This window comes from Oncorhynchus mykiss, chromosome 2 (assembly GCF_013265735.2).
Source record: "Oncorhynchus mykiss isolate Arlee chromosome 2, USDA_OmykA_1.1, whole genome shotgun sequence".
NCBI classification, from domain to species: Eukaryota; Metazoa; Chordata; class Actinopteri; order Salmoniformes; family Salmonidae; genus Oncorhynchus; species Oncorhynchus mykiss.
In genome coordinates this window covers 73,428,567-73,455,360 of record NC_048566.1, presented here as the reverse complement: position 1 = coordinate 73,455,360, position 26,794 = coordinate 73,428,567, and the positions used below count along the sequence as shown (strand labels likewise).

Genomic DNA, 26,794 nt, shown 5'->3' with positions numbered 1-26,794 from the left:
GAAATTGTAGCTAGTGAGCTAGCTAGATTACTTTTCCTTTATGAGGTTATGATAGTATTTTCTGCATTTTATATACTTTTCAAATGTCGAATGCTATGTGTAGTAAACTGTCCAGAGACATTTGAATCTGAAAATGTGACACCATGTTTAAAAACTATTTGAATCTGTTTATTTAGCTATGTATTTTTGTTTGGTACATTTCAGTCATAAATGTTTAGGATTCTTCTTATTTTTAGCTAATATCCTATTGTTCCTCATCTGCTCATCATGTCTGCTTTATATGACGTTTAATTGTAGCTAACCTTTCTTGACTTTTGTCTTTTGCCTGAATGATTGTATTTTTTTTCTTTCAGTTCATGGAAATTGTATTGAATTGTAGGATTGTTGTTAATACGGTTAACATAGACTATATATTAATAAATATATTAAAGTAGTTAAAATATAAAACCACAAATTGTGTTAATCATAAATTAATCTTGAATAATACAGTCCTAAAAATGGTATTTCATTCATTTTAATAGTTACATACAGGTACATAAGAGCTGAAATGTGTATTATTATTGTTATTATTCACAAGCATGTAGAAAAGTCAGCTTTTTTCATACTGTGATCATTTAAGAATAAATATTGCTTGGGTATCATGCTGAGAACTAAAAACCGAATAGTGCTAGATAGAGAGGAACATAATCCAGGAGATAATCTCCTCAAACTCACATGCCACATGTATACACACACTGACACACACACCTCATAACCATCATTAAACTGATGAAATGTAGCCTAACCAGAGAAATAGAATGTATCATGCTGATTTAATTATGTACATTGCTTTAAGCCTAAACAGCAAATATCCTATTGACTACACTAGTCACTACTACTACTAAACTATCCTTTTTCCAAAGACGTGGAGAGCGGAAATCAGAAGGTAAAGTCTTGAGGCTCAGTCTCATCATTCTCCTCTGGTTCGTTGCTCCTTGCTGTAGGGACTTTGGCAGCACACTCTGCCTTCCTGGTGAAGGGGCGACCTGGCTGTCCCAGTGTTTGACGTGGGGACTGCTTGCTGTGTGAAACGTGGCCCATACTCTGGGAAGGGGCACCTTCTTGTCTCTGGGTCACCAATGCTTGCTGTCCCCTGTACTGATCACAGGATGCTACCAAAGGTTTTCCTATGTCTAGCTGTTTGCTCTCTTGCAGCCGCAGCTTGCTGCCCGTGTGGGTATAGTGTAGGTCCACCTTTATCACTAAGGATCCCTTTGGAACAGAGAGAAAAAAACAGAATATAGATTTTTATTCATACTTTTAGTTAACCAATGAATAAATGATAGATTGCAAAATGTAAACCTTTCTACCATATTATTGAATAGTTTCCATTTTAAATATGAGGACGCAGAAAGTAAGCATACCTGGAGCTTTTGAAGGCCACAAAGTCTGAGGCTACAGTCAGGGTTTTCAGCAACCAAGTTGTTTAGCAAGAGAGAGTCCATTTCACCTGACCTGCCAGGACTAGAGAAGATATCCTCCATTGCCTAGACAGAGGTTGGTAATAAAATACATCAGGCAACTACAACTAAACCTGTCACACCCACTTATTATTATTATACACATTATACATGGAGTGGCAGGTAGCCTAGTGGTTAGAGCGTTGGGCCAGTAACTGAAAGGTTGCTGGAATAAATCCCCGAGCTGACAAGGTAAAAATCTGTCGTTCTGCCCTTGAACAAGGCAGTTAACCCACTATTCCCTGGTAGACTGTCATTGTAAGTAAGAACTTGTTATTAACTGACTTGCCTAGTTAAATAAAGGTTACACATACATGGTATTATGGTTTTGTGTACAGGGAAAATAATGCATTGAACCACTAGGTGTCAGTATGCTCCAAGGAGTTATCACGCCACAGAAGCAAACACTTGATAAGCGGTTGTGCTCTTGTTTCTCACTTCGGCCATTTATTACAGCTAGGAACTCTATATATGGGCCAACATTCTTGTAAATAGGAAACATCATTCAATGACTGTGTAATGCTGTCGTGAAAGCCAAGAGGGCATACACCGCATAAGGCAGAACTATGCCAATAAGTGTGCTGTGCATAAGATATACCCTAGAATGGGGAGGGGATGATGCTGCGCTCTTGACAACCTTTGTACATGCATGTTCTCTACATATAAAACGTAGTTTTATGAGCAATAAACATTAAAAATTGCAAAGAGTTATCCCGTGTCAGGTTCAGATAAATATCTATATGACAATTTTAGCCTTGAGAGCTGTGACCACAAACTTAGTTCAGACACCATTTGCAGAACCAACTCTTAGAACCTTCTCTCAAACATATTTTCTTAACATTCTGTTTTCAGTTTTGTTGTGAGTGCAGCCTACAGATGGATACAATTATGCATACATTTCTAGGGTCTCACAAGGAGTTATAAAGTCCTTTCAATCAAATATTTATCTGCAGTGTCATGTGAAGTTATGCAACTAAATCAAAATTCTGATTAGTGGGTGTTTGTTCACCACACCCTGCCCTTTACATGATGTGGCAGGTATCAACAAGTAAGCGTGAAGAGGTGACTCACAGGTGTGCTCCTCAGAGTAACAGTGCAGTCCTGGGTCCTGGGGCCAATAGTTTTCACTGTGCCGAAGGCAACCATGACGTTAGAGAACAAGGCAGAGAAGCTGACCTCCACCTCAACTCCACAGGGGAAAATAAGCAGCTTCTGACATGGTAGCTCTGTGTGGGATGATATCACATGGAAAGGCAGTTTTAAGATACAAATCCTATGTCCGAAAGCATCTGACATAGGATGCTATCTCTTATTCGTATCCGTATTTTTTTAAACTGCACTGTCGGTTAGGGGCTGGAAAGTAAGCATTTCACTGTAAGGTTGTTGTTGTATTCGGAGCATGTGACTAATACATTTTTATTAGATTTAATTTTATCTCTAGGAGACAGACTAGATAAGAGAATTAACCAGGCATGTTATCAGAAAAGTTTATTTTATCAGATGTTACCTTGTCCTTGAAAAAGGTTACAGTAGGAGTTTGTTCTTCAAAATCTGAGGCCAAAATATACATAGGGATTTTCAAGAACTTCAGTGATGACAACATTCTATTTGAATAAATAATACACGATAAGCAAGTTCCTAGGTGACAGGGGGACAACAAAAGTATATTCCCTTCTGTTATGTATACAACTGATATACCGTGAGTGAAATAAGCTTATAGTTGACTTTAAATATACAAATAAGTTCGCTGTCTGTTATCACCACAAATAAACTGTCAATTATTGAATGGTGGTGTAATGGTCATGACTCATGCTAAACCACACTGTTTTTAACAGCCACATCCATATCACATGCAGAACTGGAGGGGGTGTAGGGAGGAGGGAACATATTGCTATTCCTCTTTCTTGATAAGACTAGTTTAGGGCAAGAAAATTACATTACAGTATTTCAGAGAAAATCACACACCATACCTTTGCTAATGCATCTAAAATAAGAACAGCACTTGACATACACACAATAATTTATCAATAGTGTCTTTAGATTACCCTTTATTGTGAAAAAGGGTCTGGATTGCGGATATTGTGGTGTAAAAACTTACCGTTGGCTTGTCTCCAGCAGGCATCTCTCAGCCGTAGCTCCCCAGTGTGGCCGGTGGTCCTGACCGGATCTGTAAGGGAGCGAGGCTCCTTCAGCGTGTGTTTGATCTCCACCGCCTGCTTCCCTGTGACCAGAGGGTCTCTGCCTAGATCTGAGGAACAGGGTAAATGTTAAAGGTTAGCCTATGCTGCCAAGGTAACAGCTGTTCTTAAGGAAGGTTCAATAGTAGGACTGAAATGAAAATAATAATACTATTTGACTGATGTAAAGGCTCTGAAATTATAAACCTGTGGATAATAAGAGTGAAATGTTTAGATGACAGACATGTATAAGGCATTGTGGGCCAGATGTGACATTTTTTACATTTTAAATGTAACCTTAATTTACTCTGCAAGTCAGCTAAGAAAAAAATCTGATTTACAATGAGGGCCTACGGGGACAACTGAAAAGGGACAACTGATACACTGAAACCCTATTCAGGGCCCTGGATACAGGCTTACTCTTAGCCTTGCAGAGGATATGGCTTTAGTACATATTTTAAGCAAGCTGTCTTCGCTATGTTTCCATTAGCGTTGAGTGAACAGCAGTTCATCATCAACTATTTTACCATTAATAAATAACTCGAAGACAGAAATAGATCATAATTCTTCAAATGAGGTTCTGGGAACATGGTCTCATGATCTGTCACTTCAGTGAATATTATTTCCTAGACATGAATTAGCAAAGGTTGTTTAAGGTCTAAAATACGATTCTGATAAATGCAACAGTTAGACAACGTATTCCCACGCATAATAGAGAGACGAGATCATACACAAATGTAAGCAATGTTTGAAATTATTATGTTTTAGTCAAATTTTATATTTGTTTGGGCTTCTTGAGGTCAATTTGCAGTCTACAAATTATTTGTAATTATGTTCCGCCCCCCCGACCATGAGCTCAAGAGACAAATCGGCCACACGGCTGAATCTAGTTGATGATCCCTGCAGTACAAAACGTCACCTTTTATTCAAGGGTATTTTCATACATATCTGTTTTATTGTGTAGAAATTAATGCACTTTATGTATCTAGTACCCCCGTAACTATTTGAACAAATTCACTTAGAAAATTAAATTAAGTCAAACGTTTAGTATTTGGTTACATATTCCTAGCATGTATTGACTACCTCAAGCTTGTGACTCTACAAACTTGTTGGCTGCATTTAGTTTGTTTTGGTTGTGTTTTGGATTATGTTGTGCCCAATAGAAATTAATGGTAAATAATGTAGTGGAGTCACTTTTATTGTGGAGTCACTTTTCATATTTTCTATATGAATGTAGATGCTACCATGATTACTGATATCCATGAATGACTGAAAGTTACAGATACACAAAGATCACGCCCTCAAAACATGCTAACTTACCATTACCAATAAGAGTTAGCAATTTTTGGTTGGTATGATATTTATTTCTCTGTAATGATCTAACTCATCATTATTCACGATTCATTCATGATTACACTTCCAGAAATGTAGCTGTAAACCTGAAATAAAATGTATTGTGTCACATTTGTTTTCACAATGTCCCAGTGAGTAACGGTGCAGTAAATATATGTCTTATGTAAGCCGGGAGCTTCTGTGCCAAGGTCCGACCGTTACAGCCACTGGCAATTCATCAGTCAACCAAAGCAGTACTTTACCACCACCTCCTTGGATGGGTTGTGTTAAGTTATGCAGGATCACTGGAGCTGGAGCTGATTGACCACAGGAGAGCAGTGTAGGGGGGTACACACACACGCCAGAGCAGCTGTCTTTAACTCTACTGCTCTCAGGTTTCCTGCTGTGCTCCGACCAACAGTGTGAATTTCCAGAGAATGAGGTCACATGCTAATGCAGCTCTGTCCCACAAAGTCATGTTACCAGAGAGACCCATCAAACATGCTACAGGTTTTCAAGCATTTCGCTACACCCGCAATAACATCTGCTAAACATGTGTATGTGACCAATAAAATGTTAATTTAATTCAGATTTTGGTTTTTCCAATTACGTTTTGAGGTTGAACTTTAGCACGTTTAGATCGTAGGGGGCGCTGAGTGGTGTCACCTCATTACTCAGTATGTGTTACACCTGTTCTGGTTTCCGTCTCGTTAGTGGGAAAGTGTTTCACCTGTGCTGGCCCAGGTGCTATTCACGAGTGGCTGGCCCAGTGCTCCAATTGTCTTGAGAGATGTGGAGGGTCAACACCTTTAGTTGGTGTGTTTATAGAAAAGCGTTCCTTTGTCTGATTTTGTTTTGCGCCAACTTTTTGGTTTGGTTCCTGTCTTTAAGTTTGGTGTGGGTCTTTCTTTTGTTTGCCTCTTGGCCAAATGTATTGTGCGCTCATGGTGGGTGTCTTTTAGGTTCCAGTTGTTGTTGCTAGTCAACTTTCAGTGGACAAACCCATGTCTTTCAGAACCCCTCATAAAACCCATCTGTTTTGGTTGTTGGTCAGTAACTCTTTGTTAGTTTCCCCTTTGAGTGACACTTTGATTTCGTGCTGGGGAATGAAACAAACAAAACAAGCAGCCCTCCAAGCGCCGCCCACTGCTACCTGCTGAACCAGTGGGAGTAGTTAGTGATGGAGAAACATTAAAGGCCCAGTGCAGTCAAAAATGTGATTTACCTGTGTTTTATATATATTTCCACACTGAGGTTGGAATAATACTGTGAAAATTATGATAATGTCCTTTTAGTGTAAGAGCTGTTTGAAAAGACCGCCTGAAATTTCATCCTGTGTTGGTGGGATGGAGTTTTGGCCTGCCTGGTTACATCACCAGGTGGTAAATTAGTTAATAGACCAATAAAGAGTTCCAAACCTCTCTCAGACAACTCCCAGATAGTCCAAGCTAAATTCTTGCTTAAGAAATTCAACTTTGCTAAGAATTTTTTGTTCTTTTTTTAAAATCATTTAATTAAAAACAATCACAGTAAGGAAATTAATTGTTAACTAGAAATTATTTGAGATAGAGATAAAAACAGCTGCATTGAACCTTTAGGATGTGAAAATGTCTGTGCTCCATCTAACAACAACTTCCACACTGACCCTGTTTACAGACACTATTATGCATCTCATATAGAGGAGCTACAGAGTCACCTAAGAAGTCATTAGCAGGGAATTTAGTCTTTCTTGGGTAATATCTAGTATTTTTTGGTCAAAAGAAATACAGGGGTTTCCCATATGAGTCATGGATTGGTGTTAACAGTATGTCAAAACATCCATCCTGAAATTCCAAAGTCACACAGACTGAGGGAAGTACTATAAGCAAAGCCACCGTCATACTATAAGAACAAAGCCTATCATACAATAACACTGACCCTCAGAGACCTGCTCCAGGACGTGAGTGACCTTTTCCGGCTGCAGAATGTGCTTGTTCAGGTACTTGGTGAAGATCCCAGTGCTCTTCCCTCCGTCCTGCACCTCATACGCTTCTGCATCTTCACATCTTTTAAGGCAGCAGGAGGTCATTTAGATGTCAGGTCATGAATGAACACTCATAAAATAAGTTGTTACATACACACAAAAAATACATACGTGGCATATCCATACACTGTGTTTCCCATGGGTACCAAGGGCCTGATTTCAGAAGCTATGCAATCTTGGTTGTACCTTAAAATACAAATATACAACTTAACACGAATATACAACTTAACACCTGTTTTAGTCCTTCCACAATCATAATACTGTTTGTACAAAAGTTGGACAAGATGTAGCACCACAAACAGTAACATGAGGTGTCCATCAGGAGGCCTACCATGTTCTGCAGGTGTCTAGTAAGACCACACTCAATGCAGTCCGTCTCTCCTGCATCATGCGCATGATCCTCTGTACACAGACACAGTTCTCTGGACGGTAGGGCTGTGGAGCGTCTATGGCCACCAGGTAGTTCCTCCCTGAACGTTCGTACCCATGACCAGCATAGTAGAACAGGGCTGTAGGGGATAGCATAACGTTACAGGTATTTTTTTAATGTATTTCAGTGATACACCAAAATTACTATTTAGAGTTAGTTACCATTGATCACATTTACTTCATCAGATGAACACAGGAAAGACAAGTCTCTCATAGGTGTAAAATAGTACATTCAGAGCACAAGAAGAGTACACTGAGTGTACAAAACATTATGAACACCTGCTCCATGACATAGGCTGACCAGGTGAATGCTATGATCCCTTATCGATGTCACTTGTTAATCAGTGTAGATGAAGCTTTGAGTCACTTGAGACATGGATTGTGAATGGGCAAGAACAAAATATTTAAGTGCCTTTGAGCAGGGTATTGTAGTAGGTGCAAGGTGCATGGTATACAGTCTGTCAAGAACTGCAACGTTGCTGGGTTTTTCATGCTCAACAGTTTCCTGTGTGTATCAAGAATGGTCCACCACCCAAAGGACATCCAGCCAACCAACTTGTCACAACTGTGGGAAGCATTGGAGTCAACACGGGCCAGCAACCCTGTGGAACGCTTTCGACACCTTGTAGAATCCATACCCCGACAAATTGAGTCTGTTCTGAGCGCAAAAGAATGTGCAACCCAATATTAGGAAGGTGTTCCTAATGTTTTGTACACTCAGTGTATACTCCCGTTCAGAGCGAGGTAGAGATAAGGAAGAAGAAAGGGTGAAATTGCACATGAAAAAGGTCAGGGGTTTTCAGAGCAATGAAAGTAGGACGTAGTAGAGCCGCAGTAGCTACATGTTTCATACTCTTTATGCATCTGTCAAACAAGGCTCCATGTTTTAGCCGGTTTCATTTTATCAAAGATATACATACTGTGTAGAATATCACACAACACTGACCCTATCCTTTATCAACAAGCCATTATGTTGCTTGCTTTCTAGGTATTATGTCCAGCGGAAACAGGTCAACTGTGCAGGTCCTAAAAGCTCATAGAAAGCCAGGTTGATACTTTTTAGATTGTTTTTTAGTTTCACATTAAGCTGACCTCGTTTTCTATAACAGCCAACAACACACACACAGACTATTAGATGAGGCAGAAAGTTATACATTCTTAAAAATGCTTACATACCAAATAAAATGTAATGTGTATGGCTCAGTGCCTGTAATAACAGTGTGAACGTTTATTTATTTAACTAAAATATAAAAGGGAGATAAGCTGACAGTTTGCTGGGTTGCTAAAAGCCCTTTACAGGCGCTAAATAATTCTGTAAAGTAGAAGTATCACAGGACTTTAGAAACGGCTATACATAGCAAGGCTTTTCACACCAAACACTACAGACCCATGCTTCTCCTTTCCACCTCTTATCTGCCTTCTAAACCACACTCACACCAAGCTACTAATAAGATCTCAAAACAGCAGCATAGAATTATGAACTGTGACCTCAACAAGTTCAACGGAAAAGAGTAGAATAAGTTCAAAGGGAACTTAACCAGACTACGAAGTCTAATTTCCACTTAACATATACTTTAAAAAAATAAATTTACACCTATTTATCTGAGATGGGGAATAGTATTACTCTCATCGTTAGCTTTTTAGAGTCTCTGAAAAAAACTCAATTCAAAATAAATTTTCCATTGTAATGTTACCACCAGAATACTGTACAGTGTTAAACTCACCATACACGCCCCTGTCAAGCAGAAGAATGAACTTGTCAATGGCTGCCAGCATCTCCTCCCTGGTGAGGTCCAGAAGAGACACCACTCTGAAGCCCAGCTGCTGCAGCAAGTTGGCCAGCTCATGGACATCCATAGTGGGGGCCATCAGGTCCGGGTGGTGGGAGTAGTTGAGGTTACCAATAAGCAGGGCCACTTTGTCAGTCGCTGAACGGAAAGACCATAGTGGAATTAGTAATTGGGGTTAATTTACCGTACAACAAGAACAGCTAATTAAACTGTAGAAACATGAAACTGTATGCAGTACCAGTCAAAAGTTTGGACACACCTACTCATTCCAGGGTTTTCTTTATTTTGACTATTTTCTACATTGTAGAATAATAGTGAACAGATCAAAACTATGAAATAACACATATAGAATCATGTGGGCTGCTTTTCCTTCAATCTACAGTTCAACTCATCCCAAACCATCTCAAATGGGTTGAGGTCGGGTGATTGTGGAGGCCAGGTCATCTGATGCAGCACTCCATCACTCTCTTTCTTGGTCAAATAGCCCTTACACAGCCTGGAGGTGTGTTGGGTCATTGTCCTGTTGAAAAATAAATGATAGTCCCACTAAGCGCAAAGCAGATAGAATGGCGTATTGCTGCAGAATGCTGTGGTTGCCATGCTGGTTAAGTGTGCCTTGAATTCTAAATAAGCCACTGACAGCGTCACCAGCAAAGCACCATCACACCTCCTCCTCCATGCTTCACAGTGGGAACCACACATGCAGAGATTATCCGTTCACCTACTCTGCGTCTCACAAAGACATGGCGGTTGGAACCAAAAATCTCAAATTGGGACTCATCAGACCAAACAACAGATTTCCACCGGTCTAATGTCCATTGCTCATGTTTCCTGGCCCAAGCAAGTCTCTTCTTATTATTGGTGTCCTTTAGTAGTGGTTTCTTTGCAGCAATTCGACCATGAAGGTCTGATTCACGCAGTCTCCTCTGAACAGTTGATGTTGAGATGACCCTGTTACTTAAAGTCTGTGAAGCATTTATTTGGGCAGCAATTTCTGAGGCTGGTAACGCTAATTAACTTGTCCTCTGCAGCAGAGGTAACTCTGGGTCTTCCTTTCCTGTGGCGGTCCACATGAGAGCCAGTTTCATCATAGTGCTAGATGGAAGAAACTTTCAAAGTTCTTGACATTATCCAGATTGACTGACCTTCATGTCTTAAAGTAATGATGCACTGTCATTTCTCTTTGGTTATTTGAGCTGTTCTTGCCATAATATAGTCTTTGTATTTTACCAAATAGTGCTATCTTTTGTATACCTGCCCTACATTGTCACAACACAACTGATTGGCTCAAACGCATTAAGGAGGAAGAAATTCACCTGTTAAATTAAATGCATTCCAGGTGACTACCTCATGAAGCTGGTTGAGCGAATGCCAAGAGTGTGCAAAGCTGTCATCAAGGCAAAGGGTAGCAACTTTAACAGTTTTTTGTTACTGCATGTTTCCATATATGTTATTTCATAGTTTTGATGTCTTCACTATTATTCTACAATGTAGAAAATAGTAAAATAAAGAAAAACCCTGGAATGAGTAGTATGCGTGTCAACTTTTGACTGGTGCTGTATATCCGAAAATACTGCTACAACAGTTCCCCTCTTCAATGAGGAAATGCTCAAACTGCATTCTAAAAATGACAAATACTTTATTTACACTAATACTTTATTTACACCGAGCCATACCTGTGAGTTTTGGAGCTGTGACTTTGAGTTGATTAGATGGCTCTGAACAAAATCGAAAAAAGAAAGAAAAACAAAGGTTGAAATCAGTGCATAACTTCACACATCACACTTCAATCTGTCAATCAAACACAACAAACAAGATCAAAAGCAATATGAGTGTGTTAAAGGCCTCCGTTTTACTTCAGACTGGTTGGGTCAAAATGTTGAAAACACATTCAAATGCAAAAGGGGAACCTACATCCAAAGGCTAGTTTCATTTCAAGTCATTTAGATGTTGTCTATACAACCCTGCCCACTGTTGAGAGCCTGACAACTTCCTACCATTTCTGTCTAACAAAGGGAAAGTACCTTAAATCCTCAGCAGAATGGAAAGACCCACTTGATAGTTTTGTACAAAGGTACTGGGAGACGTGCAGAAATCGAAATATTCACAGCTATAGCTCATTGAAAAGTGTGGAATTACTTTACAGTGAATTATGTGGTAGACTTCATCAGGGAAAATAGAAAATGCTAATAGTAAAGCTCATGCCACTGAACAAATAACTGTTGCTATTGTTTTGTCATGTGCTACTATGAAGGACTTTTGGGTTTCATATTCACTATATCTATATATAATTAAAGAGACACATTCACAAAAGGTAGACTCCATAATTTTACAACATCATTCACAGTGGGGTGACTTCCTACAAACAACAACATTCCTTCCTAATTATTTGCAAAGATGCCCTTCGAGCTCTATCATATTTCTATTTACCTATATCAACATCAGCTGGCTCTGTCCATCTTTCTTCTTCAACATTGGACACAGAGCAGAGATATGTTCCTCTATCGTCTGCCTCTGCATTATGTATCTACAAGGGACACAAACACATTCCCATTAATGTTTGGCTCTACTCATGCACACAAGACTATTCTAGAAAACAAACCTTATGTTAAATATTAACCAAGTTCTTCTAAATTGCAATGTTTACATAGGACTGCTGAAGCAGCCAGATCAAATGTCAAGACAGAGTAAATACGATGACCTCAGTGCAGGGGTAATTAAACACTGGAGTTACCTGCAATGTGTTAGTGGTTTTGCCCAGCAGAGGATGTCCATTTCTGTACCACTGGTAGTGTGGGATGGGAATGCCAAAGGCAGAGCAGCTGAGGGTGAGTCTCTGCCCCTGTCTGACAGTCTGGGGTGCAGGGTGTACAGCAATATGGAGCTCCCCTCGCCAGGCTACTGGGAGACCTAAAGAAATCAAAAATGCAATATTAATACATTCTATGCAAAATAGTTCTCTGCATTGATCAAATAAGTTTAAACATCTGCATTGCAAACATATTATCTTATAACTAGTAACTAATATAGACTATTCATATACCTGGTTTAGCAATGTCCGGGACCTTTACTTTGACCCATTCACTGAACACACAGTTGCAGAACTGGTCATTCACTCTGCAAATGTAGAGCTGAGACCTCTGGGCTGTGACAGTCAGATCTGCTCTGGTTGCACCAAATACCTAAAAAAAAAACATTAGCCATTTCATTGGTTATACACTGTGTTACTCAATAAATTGACAACATAATACAGTGTCAGACAAGAATGACAAAAATCCTCCACAACCACATACCTCCTCTTCATCAGATTTGAACCACTGGTAGTTCAGGATACCTGTCCCCTCTGCTCTCACACTCAGATTCACCTGATAGTTCAGTGGTACACTCACAGAAACAGGATGCTGCACAATGACAAGGTCTGAAAATGGAAAGTGATAACATTATATTACAGAATTGTTATTAAAAAATAATGTTATGTCAGTGTACTGATCAAAGATCACTGAACATAGTTGATTTGCAAAATAAATTGGGGAAATTCACACCTCTGATCATGTTTTTCATTACTTCAGTGTGGAATAGGAGCTTCTAAACCTCAAGTATAGTTGGTTCTGGTCATTCCTGCACTGTGCTGCCTGTAAGATGTGAAAAAAATACAAAATATGGGCATCAGACTGGGTATCAACCAACACAAATCAAGATGCAGCCAAAAATCACAGGAACACGTGGAGATGATGTCTGACAAGGGCCATGACTATGTTTGTGGACACAATGGAACAAATGTGCATTGGCAAGTATGACTAGCAGATTTCTCCCCACTTCCCACTTTACAACTGTACATGTGACAATCACCGTAAGACAATTCATCTATTGCCAGAGAAATAGACTGTAGGCTAGCATCTTTACAACACAATCTGTGCTGGCTGGCCAAATCTGGACAGTTGTCCATCATCATCTTCCTGAAAATTGCTTATTACAGAGTAGTAACAAGTCTATGCTACTATCAATATGCTGTACAGTTCTACAGTTTAATGGCTGTAAAATTAGACCTGAACAATGTCCTCTACTAGTCTACAGCTCAAAATTGTGACTGTTAGTTATATGGTATACTACTTGACCAATAAGAATGTCCTGAAGCACACATTAGTAACCTATAAACTTAGGTGAATCACCACCACACATTCCTGTCTGCACACTCATCCCATAATGTCCTGTGTTGTTTTAGCAAGAAGGCACATTAATATGTTTTACAATTATTAGTGTTTGATAATATATTATTGTCATAGAAAAAAAATCACTAGGCCTATGTTAATTGTTGTAATTGTGAGAGGTATTCTTACATTAAATTAAATATAGAAGTCTTTGGTAAACACGAAGGGGAACAATCAGAACAAACACGCAAATAGTATGATTATAGAAAAAGTGATCCAACACATTTCTGTGGCTAGAGAGGGTTATTGTGTAGGCTACCTGTATCAATGTTTTGTACATACCTGAACTGCGACCAAACACCATGTAAATGCCACACTGTAAGAGCATTCATTCGACTGCCTCAAACAAACTACAGTCGAGAATTTAACTAATCGAGAATCCTCAAAACTTTATCTCAATAAAAAAAAATAAAAGGACATCCTTTTTTCCCGGAACAATGATACCCGCCCTTTACCGTAGTACATGTAGTATATGAGCCCAATCATATAAAATATCTCATGAAATGCAATACTAACGCAATTAAATTAGGGAAATAGTTATCCACAACGAGATCAACAGTCACACGTGGACAACAATAACATAGCACAGACATCTAAAATGTTGATTCATTTTGATTTCACTTTTGAAGTCTCTCAAAATGCTCAACAATGCTCCAGCCTTCTCACTTTTGAAATAAATAGGCTTATTACGTTATATGAAACGTATTTCGGTTTTATGAAATTACTCTTGTGCTTATTAGTTTAAATTGGGATTGAATTAAATAGCAATACAGTTGTATTTTATGTAATGTCCCACTTTGCTGGTAGTCCTCTGTGCTTAGTGTGTAAAGGTAACCTAAGCAGGCAATGGAAAATTAAGCAATGTGATCAGATGGATGAATTTACAACCCACATTCTCAAGGGTGTTTTGGAAGAACTCTTTAGTGGTAGGCAGTATCAAATGGGGGCCGCCCCTGGGTAAGAACCAAGCACACTGACAAAAAGTATCTCTGGATGCACAACATATTAGTGTTTTGCAACAAGTCTGCCACCAACACAGTGTCCCACCGAAATATGAGTCTATACTCACTGTTGTCAACATGTTAAGAGGTTGTATGTTTAACATGACCTTGCTTGGTCAACTATGATAGTGTATAATGGTCTGATATCTCTTGTGATATTTATTTGACATACTTTCTTCCAATTTGAAATATATAGATTTTTCCTCAGACATTACCTTTAGCCTTCTCTTGTTGAATATATGTCTGAAGGCTAGCTTGGGAAAATGTGATGTGCACTTGCAGCTATTTGTAGGCCTGCTATAAATAGTGTCCTGATGGCACCACAAGCACGCCTATGATTGACAATTGCATTCAGAGTTTTGCTGCTGGGAATCAGGCTCCAAAGGACACTGAAAAGCCTATAAATGGTAAGTTCACAATATTATACACTTTTCTTTCAACCAAGAAGTGTTTGAGTTCAATGTTCACCTCTGAATTGTAAAATAATGTCTAAGGATTATGTTTGACTCCTAAAAACCTTTGTAGAGCCTGATAGCAGTTCCTATTTATAACATTCTCCATTGCAACTGCTTAACTTGGTCAAAGGAAAGCAGTTACCCACTGTCTGAATTATATTTTAGTTCAATAATTGTTACATTGCTTGAGAAAGGTGCATACATGTTATTTTTTATTCAAGGATCTATTTGAGTTGTTGAAAGGTTCCCCAAAGACTAATCTAGATCACATTTTTACAGTATTCACAGCTGTTTTCTCCTTTCTTTTCCAGCAACTCTTACATCGGTAAGACACTGCAACTTGAAACTGGGGCTTTGATCCATGCCAAGCTGAGCATTTTTTACTCAAGGACCAGTCTTCGGTAGTAGACACTTTTCCTTTATATTTGTGGGAATATCTGTTGAGTGGACAATGACTTCCAGAAGACCACTGACCCGTTCTTACTCTGGCAATGGGAGGACCGGCGGCAGCTACAATGAGGAGGAGGTCAGCTCTTCGAATGGCCGCTTGGAGAGCTGCAACTACCTCTCCAATGTCAGGCCCGGAAACAGGTAGATGACCTCTTCTTCCTTGTTTCATTACGACTCTAGGCATTTCAGTGTGACTCTGTCCACCACACACATTCATTAGATACTTTGGCCATCTCAACATATCTGTGGAGCCTTTTCTAGTCCAAAATGCAAATGTTACACGGCAAGTAATAACCATGCAACAGTATTTCAGTATTCTAAGGAAAAGCACAGCTCTTAGAATACCGCTAAGTATTCTTCATTTGTAGCCTACTTTATAAATACAAATGAGTCCCATGTAAAATAATCTAAGACACAAAACCACCAATATGACTGATGAGATGCCTTTATTCGCCTCCTCTATGAATAGCTACTCAAGGTATTCTCAAATCAGGTCATCGAGGTAATGCATTCTTTCTAACATTTTAACCACCCTTCCCGGTTACACCCAAGATTGAAAGCGCAAATCTACACCTGTTTTTAACGATGCTGTAAGTGAATATGTTAAATTGACTTCTTTGATGTTATTGGACATCAACGTTGATATACAATTTAATTCATACAAAGTTACATGTATATTTTCAACAACGTTATAGGCACTGTTTCCATGTCACTTTCTCAACTGCTAAGAAATGTCAAATATTTGAGAGAGCAATCTCAATCTTCCTTCACAATCAGTAATGATCATGAACTGCCTTCTTCCCCTCCCTGGAATAAACAACACACTGTGCAACGATGTCTATTCGACGTCTATTCCACATTGTGTCAGCGTAATTTTGTAAAAATGACGTGAAAACAACATTTATTCAACCACTATGTGCCCAGTGGGAAGTGAAGAATGAATAATGGTTGGCTAAAAGATCCTTGAAATATTGGCTTTCTCATTGGAAAGTACTTCAGCACATGCCCTGAAGAACAGACACTCAAGCTAAAGCACCCTTTCTGTCTCCAGGAGTACATTGTTCGGTGTGATGGCTCAGCTGACTGAGGACACCCAGCCTGTATTTGAGACCACCTTAAAATCCAAGGCCGTGTCAGAGAACTGTAATGTGAAGCTGACATGTGTGGTTACAGGTAGGCCTACACTAAACAACCTCCCTCAGAGTTGACCTATTTACTTCCATTTGTGTATGTGTGTTTGAATGCTTTAGATAGTTATGAGTAGGCGATGGTATTAGTCATTCTGTGGTTAGTTTGAAATCAAAGCAGAGAAACAAACCTACTTCTGAACAGCAATGCAAACATGAATTGAGAAGGGTAATGCATATATAAACGTCAATTGAAGACAATGAAAAGAGAAAAGTTACTTTAAAATGCGTATGACTGCTTATTCTTATGTTTTCTTCATTAGCTTATTCATTCATGTGAAAATAAAATAAAACTGTTAAAAAGTAAAGGCAGCTGAGACTAAATTAGCAATGGCATAATGTTGGCGCAGAGAGGCAAGACATAAATAGGATTAAAAATCTAAGCAGGTTTTGCTATTTCCTTCCCCCCGGCATCTGAGTTGGCCCCTTCTCAACCACAGCAGCAGAACTTGTGGCCTTGAACACTGCCATGACGCAGCAGTCTGAAACAGGCCTTTGTTCTTGATACAATTTCCTTTCAAAGCTTTCTGTTCCTTTTGTTTTATTGCTGATTAATTAATTCATAAGATGCTTGAAAAAAAACAGCTAATGGCTACTGTGTTCATACTTCAATGGTAACCTAATCTTAATGAGAGATAAACATGAAACTATATCTAATAAAAAAATAGTTTTTGGGAGATTTTAACCAGGTTATTATTTTACACTGTATGTCTGTGGTGTACAGGCGAAGTCTGAAGTTTACATACACTTAGTTTGGAGTCATTAAAACTTGTTTTTCAACCACTCCACAAATGACTTGATAACAAACTGTAGTTTTGGCAAGTCGGTTAGGACATCTACTTTGTGCATGTGTGGCCGATGTGAAATGGCTAGCTAGTTAGCGGGGTGTGCGCTAATAGTGTTTCAGTCGGTGACGTCACTCGCTCTGAGACCTAGAAGTAGTTGTTCCCCTTGCTCTGCAAGGGCCGTGGCTAATGTGGCGCGATGGGTAACGATGCTTTGTGAGTGACTGTGGTTGATGTGTGCAGAGGGTCCCTGGTTCGAGGCGAGGAGAGGGACAGAAGCTATACTGTTACATATGACACAAGTAATTTTTCCAACAACTGTTTACAGACAGATTATTTCACTTATAACTCACTGTATCATAATTCCCGTGGGTCAGAAGTTTACATACACTAAGTTGACTGTGCCTTTAAACAGCTTCTGAAAATGATGTCATGGCTTTAGAAGCTTCTGAGACTAATTTATTTAATTTGAGTCAATTGGAGGTGTATCTGTGGTTGTATTTCAAGGCCTACCTTCAAACTCAGTGCCTCTTTGCTTGACATCAAGGGAAAATAAAAAGAAGTCAGCCAAGACCTCAGAAAATTAATTGTAGACCTCCACAAGTCTGGTTCATCCTTTGGAGCAATTTCCAAATGCCTGAAGGTACCACGTTCATCTGTACAACCAATAGTACGCATGTATGGAACCACGCAGCCGTCATACCTCTCAGGAAGGAGACGCGTTCTGTCTCCTAGAGATTAACGTACTTTGGTGTGAAAAGTGCAAATCAATCCCAGAACAACAGCAAAGGACCTTGTGAAGATGCTGGAGGAAACAGGTACAAAGGTATCTCTATCCACAGTAAAACGAGTCCTATATCGACATAACCTGAAAGGCCGCTCAGCAAGGAAGAAGCCACTGCTCCAAAACCGGCATCAAAAAGCCAGACTACGGTTTGCAACTGCACATGGGGACAAAGATCATACTTTTTGGAGAAGTATCCTCTGGTCTGATGAAACAAAAATAGAACTGTTTGGCCATAATGACCATTGTTATGTTTGGAGGAAAAAGGGGGAGGCTTGCAAGCCGAAGAACACCATCCCAACCATGAAGCACGGATTGGCAGAATCATGTTGTGGGGGTGCTTTGCTGCAGGAGGGACTGGTGCACTTCACAAATAGATGGCATCACGAGGGAGGAAAATGATGTGGATATATTGAAGCAACATCTCAAGACATCAGTCAGGAAGTTGAAGCTTGGTCTCAAATGGGTCTTTCAAATGGACAATGACCCCAAGAAAACTTCCAAAATGGTGGTAAAATGGCTTAAGGACAACAAAGTCAAGGTATTGGAGTGGCCATCACAAAGCCCTGACCTCAATCCTATAGAAAATTAGTGGGCAGAACTGAAAAAGCCTGTGCGAGCAAGGATGCCTACAAACCTGACTCAGTTGCACCGGCTCTGTCAGGAAAAAATTCACCCAACTTATTGTGGGAAGCTTGTGTAAGGCTACCCGAAACGTTTGACCCAAGTTAAACACTTTAAAGGCAATGCTACCAAATACTAATTGAGAGTATGTAAACTTCTGACCCACTGGGAATGTGATGAAAGAAATAAAAGCTGAAATATATAATTCTCTCTACTATTATTCTGATATTTCACATTCTTAAAATTAAGTGGTGATCCTAACTGACCTAAGACAGGGAATTTTTACTAGGATTAAATGTCAGGAATTGTGAAAAACTGAGTTTAAATGTATTTGGCTTAGGTGTATGTAAACATCCGACTTCAACTTACCATCTCCATGTGATGTCCACAGGAAACCCAGCCCCAGAACTGACGTGGTACAGAGACGACATGGAGTTGGACCGATACTGCGGTCTTCCAAAATATGAAATTGGCCGCAATGGAAAAACACACACACTCCAAATTTACAAGTATGTAAGGCAATGAGAATACCATACACAATTTACACCAGATAATAAATTTCACGAAATTCAACAATTGCAATTTGGGTTTAGAAGATGTGTATTCTTGTGCTCAATGGTGCCTGCACTGTTCCCAAAATGATTTGAGTCTCTCTCTTTCCAGCTGCACAGTGGATGATGCAGCCATCTATCAGGCTTCAGCCAGGAACAGCAAAGGCATTGTCTCCTGCTCTGGGGTTCTGGAGGTGGGCACCATGAGTGAGTTCAAGATCCACCAGAGGTTTTTTGGCAAGCTGAAAGAGAAGGCAGAGAACAAGAAGAGGGAGTTGGAAGAGAGCAGGAGAAGGGGAAATGAGAATGTCCAGAAGGATCCTCAGGAACAGAAGCCTCTCCAGAACAGCCCGATCGCCCCTCAGAGGAAGCGCCGGACCCCAAGTGCCCTCTCTTCACCACCGAATGGGGAGGAGAACACAGTCAGCCAGGGGGCAGTGGCTGTAGAACCTAATGGGGCCAGTGCTGAAGTCAGTGAACCGGCCCCAGTGACGACTACAGAGAATGGGAGCAAGACTCCCAACAATGACTTTGACAATGTGGAGATTGTCACCACCAAGCCCCCAACCACAGAAATATTTGCCAAAAAAAAGATGAAGATCTCAAATGGTATAGATTCTGGGGTTGTCAGCAGTAACAGTAGTCATACAGGACCGGGCACCAGTGAAAATGCATATGATGGAGGAATAAGTTTGGCTCAATTTCTGTCAGAGACCCTTCATTCACAGACTGCTGAAGAAAATAAGATCCCTGCACAAGTGGAGGAAACTGTGGCAATGGAGGCAATGGATACTACTACTACAGATCCTAAAACAAATGCAGAAAAACAGAAAGAAAGAGAGGAGAAGGGGAGAGAGAGGGCAGAAAGAGGAAGGGCGGAGAGAGAGAGGATGCTTGGAGAAGAACAGGAAAGAGAGAAAATGTCAATTGAGAGAGCAAGAGAGGCAGAGCAGTTGCAAAGGACAACAGGACATAACAACACTGCCTCAGAGGTCAGAATGGAGGCTAAGACGCATGTCCATAAGGAGGGAGATCCTCAAGATTACCACCACATTCAGGAAACACTTTCCAATGTGCTCCACTCAGTCAAATACTTTTTCTTTGGTAAGAGTAAGAAGGATCATGCTTCTTCTGATCATCATGTGAAAGGTCAGGAGAAGGACAGAGGTCATCCAGTTGCCCCAACACAGCCGTACCCTAGCCCTCCCCCTCCACAGGAGCCAGATGGTCACCCAGAGGTGTATAAAACCCCCACAGAGGAGACAGTGCCCATGGTGGTAGTAGCACCAAAAACTAACGTACCACACAAGCAGCTAGCGTCATTTGAGAGGTTGAACCCAGCTGAACACAAGCATGGATTTACTGTTTCACACTCAGAAGAACCCCCGCCAGCTCCCAGAAGAGCACCAGAGAGTGTGCCTGATTCACTGGAGCATGTTGAGCAGAAGGAGGTATGTCCGGAGGTGATGATCAGCAGCAGTACAGAGACAGTGCCCACATCTGGCCCTCCAGCCCTCAGTGAGGTAAGTACCTTGTTGCTTCTGAGATCATCTTGACCGCTCAGTCTCAGTCTCACACTGCAGTAGGCCTGGTTATTTATAGAGTGTACATTTGTGCAACAAGACTTGAATCTAACCACACCAGGCCAACAGCCAAAACTGTACAAATGATTAAGCCACAGCAAATAGACAGATAATGTCCAGAGTCCAGACTACGGAGAACATGGTGGATGCAGATGAATGGTATCAGAGACTACGGGTTTGTTAGTTGTTCTGTGTTTGTAGGCACCACCTACTCTCTGGAGCAGACAGAACACACTAGCCCATTTAGGAAACTATCCGCAACAGTCATCCAGGCTCTGTTACACCATCTAGACTGTTGAGAGTGTAAGTTTCAGTGCATTATTATCACTCGAGAGCTACACCTCGCACAATGTTGGGAGGGAAACAAGGAACTTGCCTACATGAACATGTCAACTTGTATAAAAGAATGAGACTGTTGGGGCAGTCTGCTCTTGACTAATACAAATAATTCTCATAGCGATTGGATGAGGTTATGAAAAAATGTGTCTTTATAAAAACTTTAAATTGCACTGATGAAACAAATATTGTAATTCTCTGTGCACTCTTTCCCACTGGGCTTTAATGGTAATCCACTTGTCAAAATTGGACCGATATGCCAAAGATGGCTGAGCGTGTAGACACAGGGTATCAGGGTCTTGTGGTCTCTGAGGCAGGCCCTGGTATGAGAGTAGGACCTCTTCACATTGGACACATTGGACACATACAACTCTGTCTCTTCTGTAATGGAGGAAGCCTCTCCAAACGTAGAGTGACTGGCCACTGGTGCTTCTATCTCCCTGTCAAACTCGCAGGGTTGTATTAGCTTTCGTTTGCATGTACTGAAGACAATAAGATAAGCCTACCATTATGTTGTGATCATGAAATAGGATTACATTTCAACAATGAGCTCTGCTGGATGATGTAATGGTTGTTTGATTGTAATCCTGCCCACATGATTTACTGGCACTGTTCAGTTCCATGTTATACTGTAGACTATGTAACAGTATGGCTCATCATGGATTAACTTCACTGGCAAACAGATATGCTTTTATTTCATGGATTTACTTCCCTTCTAGTTGAAATGCTGAAAGATTGTGTCAGTAATGCAACTAGAATCCACATCTCGCTTAATGCCAGTGACACATGATGACACAGATTCTATTAGTCCCCTATGGTGCTAATTTCATTAACCTCCAAGTCTTCTGTCCAGTGTGTTTGTATTGGATTAGAAGAGCATGTGCAGTAAGGGGAGCTGCTCTCCACTCTTAGCACACACTTACACCTGGCAAGCAGTGGTTTTGTTAACAGGTTTCTCCATAATGTGGAACTGCAACTCCCCTTTTCTGTTGTGGCGAGTTAATGTTAGATGTTGGAGCAAATCAGTTGAGGAGGAACTCATAACATTCGACAGAACTTGTGCTTGCGCACAAGAGTGAAACTTCAGTGAAATAAAGAGGCCTAGTTCTTGCCAGAGCTCCATCTTTAGATTGAACGTGACACCAGTTCCTCTCCATTAACCACAACTTCTATTTTATGGGCTCTCCTGTTCAAACATGTTGTCATAGAACTTCACGTGGCTTGTTTCTGTCAGGAGCACATGAAAGTGATTTATCATTAATGACTTACGAAAAAAAATGACCTAAGAAAAAAGTCAGGGGAAGTTGTAGATAGGACTGACATAGATTCCTCAAAATGATAAATGTTATTATTCAGTGTAAACTACATAGTGCTCTTCAAACAAACCTGTAATACAGGAAAAAGAAGATCGCATTAAAATATAATTTTTTAATTGTCTGAAACATTTGTTTAAATTAAGATGGAAATTGCTTTTGCCTCAGGCATTGTTACTTTTATTAGGTTCAGTTTTTCAAAACAGGAAATATGCTGACACAAATATAATTTATGACTTTTAAAGTTAAAGTCACGTTGGTGTTGTCACTATTTCCCCAAAGACAACTGCATTTCCTGAGCATGTGCTGGGCAACAGTAAATTACTTTGAGCATGAGTCACTTGAGCTGGGATCAGTTTATGGTCCCTTGCCAACAGACAGGCACTCATTCATTCAGCTCACTAGCTCATTGTGTAAATAACACACCTGTTAAAGGACTGGGAAAATCCCCAATTTCAACACAACCGGTCCCTTCTCATGATACTTTAACCTGCCTGACAGGTAAACACCTCAATTATCATAACACAATGGTCTCCCTTCAAATACATCACTGCAAAATAGAACAGCATGAAACAGAACAAAGTATAAGAATGCTTGAATTTATTGCATCTTTGTATCATCAAATCATATGATTATTTTGTTGATTATACTGCCATGTTTAATATAGTAGCAGTAGTTTGATTACAGGTTGTTTCCTTGTATGGAAAAAAGAGGAGCTGTTTAGCTTATCATGTGTAGACAAAGCTGTCAGTTTTGAAAAACTCTTTGTATTTGCCAAATCTTGGCTTCAACTAACCTCTAGCCTACTCAATATGGTAAGGGCGAGTTCATTGAAAACTGAAAGGTTGTTAAAAAAATTATATATTGTCCGTGGTCAAACAACACTACGTAAACGTCTGCTGATACAACATGTTCACAAAGGTTTTACAGTTCACGTATGATGAAAACACTGATACTGTATAGGGATCTTTAGATGTTCTGGCTTTATCTTATATCAGTGGTCATCTTTAAAAGCTAATCTATGATAATGGCACCAGAGGGGATGGCTGCCGTTCTACGGGCTCCTAACCAACTGTGCTATTTTGTTAGTTTTTTCGCATTGTTTGTAACTTATTATGTACATAAAGTTGCTGCTACCGTCTCTTATGACCGAAAAGAGCTTCTGGATATCAGAACAGTGATTACTCACCTCGAACTGGACATAGATTTTTTTCTTTAACGAGTCCAATGCAAAGGATATACTGCTTTCGGAGAACACATCCCATCATTCGCGTGAAGAAAAGGCGGAGATACCGAGGGAGAAGGTCTGGATGCCTTGTTAGGATTCGTAGGCGAGTGAGTAAATCGGCATACCATTGGTTCTATTGGCCAACGTGCAATCAATGGAAAACAAACTCGATGATCTACGGTTGAGAATATCCTACCAACGGGACATCAAAAACTGTAATATCTTATGATTCACCGAGTTGTGGCTGAACGACGACACGGATAACATAAAGCTGGCTGGTTTAACATGTCTAATGTTAAAGAAGTCTCAAAATATTGCTCACCTGAGGTAGAGTACCTCATGATAAGCTGTAGACCACACTATCTACCGAGAGAGTTCTCATCTATGTTATTCGTAGCTGTCTATATACCACCACAAACCGATGCTGGCACTAAGACTGCACTCATTGAGCTGTGTAAGGCGATAAGCAAACAAGAAAATGCTTATCCAGAAGTGGCGCTCCTAGTGGCCGGGACTTTAATGCAGGCAAACTTAAATCCGTTTTACTTTATTTCTACCAGCATGTCACATGTGCAACCAGAGAAAAGACAATTCTAGACCACCTTTACTGCACACACAAAGACACATACGAAGCTCTCCCTCGCCCTCCATTTGGCAAATCTGATCATAACTCTATCCTCCTGATTCCTGCTTACAAGCAAGAACTAAAGCAGGAAGTACCAGTGACTCGCTCAATGCGGAAGTGGTCCGATGATACGGATGCTATGCTACAATACTGTTTTGCAAGCACAGACTGGAATATGTTCCATAATTCATCATTGGGATTGAGGAGTATACCACCTCAGTCACCGGCTTCATCAATAAGTGCATTGAGGACATCGTCCTTACAGTACATATCCCAAACCAGATATGGTTTGGGAAATGAAGCCATAGATTACAGGCAACATCCGCACCGAGCTAAAGGCTAGAGCTGCTGCTTTAAAGGAGCAGGACACTAATCCGGACGCTTATAAGAAATCCCGCTATGCCCTCAGAAGAACCATAAAGCAGGCAAAGCGTCAATAGAGGACTAAGATTGAATCCTGCTACACTGGATGTGGCAAGGCTTGCAAACTATAACGGATTACAAAGGGAAACCCAGCCAAATCAAATCAAATCAAATGGTATTGGTCACATACACATGGTTAGCAGATGTTATTGCGAGTGTAGCGAAATGCTTGTGCTTCTAGTTCCGACAGTGCAGCAATATCTAACAAGTAATCTAACAATTCCACAACAACTTTCTAATACACACAAATCTAAGTAAAGGAATGGAATAAGTATATGGAATAAATATATGGATGAGCAATGACCAAGCGGCATAGGAAAGATGCAATAGATGGTATAAAACAATAGCCGCAAGCTGCCCAGTGACACAAGCCCACCAGACGAGCTAACTGCCTTTTATGCTCGCTTCGAGGCAAGCAACGCTGAAGCATGCATGGAAGCTCCAGCTGTTCCCAGACAAATGTGTGATCACGCTCTCCGTAGCCGATGTGAGCAAGACTTTTAAACAGGTCACTGTTCACAAGACCGCTGGGCCAGACGTATTACCAGGGTGTGTACTCAGAGCATGCGCGGACCAACTGGCAAGTGTCTTCACTGACATTTTAAACCTCTCCCTGACCGAGTCTGTAATACCCATATGTTTCAAGCCGACCACTATAGTCCCTGTGCCCAAGAATGCGAAGGTAACCTGCCTAAATGACTACCGCCCTGTAGCACTCACATCGTAGCCATGAAGTGCTTTGAAAGGCTGGTCATGGCTCACATCAACACCAACATCCCGGAAACCCTAGACTCGCTCTTATTCACATACCACCCCAACAGATCCACAGATGACACAATCTCAATCGCGCTCCATACTGCCCTTTCTCACCGGACAAAGGGAACACCTATGTGAGAATGCTGTTTGTTGACTACAGCTCAGTGTTCAACACCGTAGACTAAACACTTCCCTCTGCAACTGGATCTTGGACTTTCTGACGGCCACCCCCAGGTGGTAAGGGTAGGCAACAACACGTCTCCCATGCTGATCATCAACACCGGTTCCCCTTAGGGGTGCGTGCTTAGTCCCTTCCTGTAGTCCCTGTTCACTCACAACTGCGTGGCCAAGCACGACTTCAACAGCATCATTAAGTTTTCTGATGACAGTAGGCCTGATCACCGACAACGATGAGACAGCCTATAGGGAGGAGGTCAGAGAGGAGGTCAGATATGAGCAGGACAAAGGAGATGATCGTGGACTACAGGAAAAGGAGGGCTGTAGTGGAGCGGCTCTAGAGTTTCAAATTCATTAGTGTCCACTACTCCAGCAAACTGTCATGTTCCAAACACATCAAGACAGTCGTGAAGAGGACACGACAACACCTTTTCCCCCTCAGGAGACTGAAAATATTTGTCATGGGTCCGCTGATGCTCAGAAAGTTCTACAGCTGCACCATCGAGAGCATCCTGATCGGTTGCATCACCACCTGGTATGGCAACTGTTCAGCATCCGACTGTAAGGCGCTACAGAGGGTAGTGCGTATTGCCCAATACGTCACTGGGGCCAAGCTTCCTGTCATCCAGGACCTGTATACTAGGCGCTGTCAGAGAGGAAAGCCCAAAAAACTGTCAAAGACTCCAGTCACCCAAGTCATAGACTGTTCTCTCTGCTACCGCATGGCAAGCGGTACCGGAGCACCAAGTCTAGGTCCAAAAGGCTCCTTAACAGCTTCTACCCCCAAGTCTTAAGACTGCTGAACAGTTAATCAAATGGCCAGCGGGACTCTTTACATTGATCCCCTGGTACCGGTACCCCCTGTATATAGCCTCATTGTTGTTACGTAATCTTATTGTGTTATATATAGCAAATATTTTCTTAACTCTATTTCTTGAACTGCTTTGTTGGTTAAGGGCTGGTAAGTAAGCATTTCACGTAAGGTCTTCGGCACATGTGACAAATACAATTTGATTTGATTTGAAATAAAGGGGACCCATAAGCAGACAATGAAAGGT

General features: G+C 40.7%; 2 protein-coding genes across 3 annotated transcripts in view; one reads left to right on the top strand and one right to left on the bottom strand.

The window, feature by feature from the left end:
- Positions 1–498: 498 nt before the first annotated feature.
- malt3 (MALT paracaspase 3) lies at positions 499–19,227 on the bottom strand. 2 transcript variants are annotated; one of them, XM_021571375.2, is made up of 15 exons: positions 19,114–19,227; positions 12,793–12,882; positions 12,544–12,668; positions 12,294–12,432; positions 11,985–12,160; positions 11,681–11,777; positions 10,927–10,968; positions 9,185–9,388; positions 7,363–7,540; positions 7,143–7,217; positions 6,926–7,053; positions 3,598–3,747; positions 2,571–2,725; positions 1,404–1,526; positions 499–1,251 (listed from the first exon to the last, which is right to left on the bottom strand). In XM_021571375.2, exons 2-15 carry the CDS (start codon positions 12,809–12,811, stop codon positions 919–921), a joined length of 1,944 nt encoding a protein of 647 aa, XP_021427050.2. In that variant the 5' UTR covers positions 12,812–12,882; positions 19,114–19,227; the 3' UTR covers positions 499–918. The 2 variants fall into 2 exon arrangements, with proteins under 2 accessions (XP_021427050.2, XP_021427041.2); XM_021571366.2 differs by lacking the exon at positions 19,114–19,227 and adding an exon at positions 13,741–13,896.
- alpk3a (alpha-kinase 3a) overlaps positions 14,566–26,794 on the top strand; it is a 22,181-nt gene continuing 9,952 nt past the window's right edge. The window contains exons 1-5 of the mRNA XM_021571322.2: positions 14,566–14,866; positions 15,226–15,505; positions 16,416–16,537; positions 19,136–19,253; positions 19,408–20,818. Of these exons, the coding sequence (XP_021426997.2) occupies positions 15,366–15,505; positions 16,416–16,537; positions 19,136–19,253; positions 19,408–20,818 (1,791 nt within the window). The 5' untranslated portion in view covers positions 14,566–14,866; positions 15,226–15,365. The remainder of the gene's footprint in view (positions 14,867–15,225; positions 15,506–16,415; positions 16,538–19,135; positions 19,254–19,407; positions 20,819–26,794) is intronic.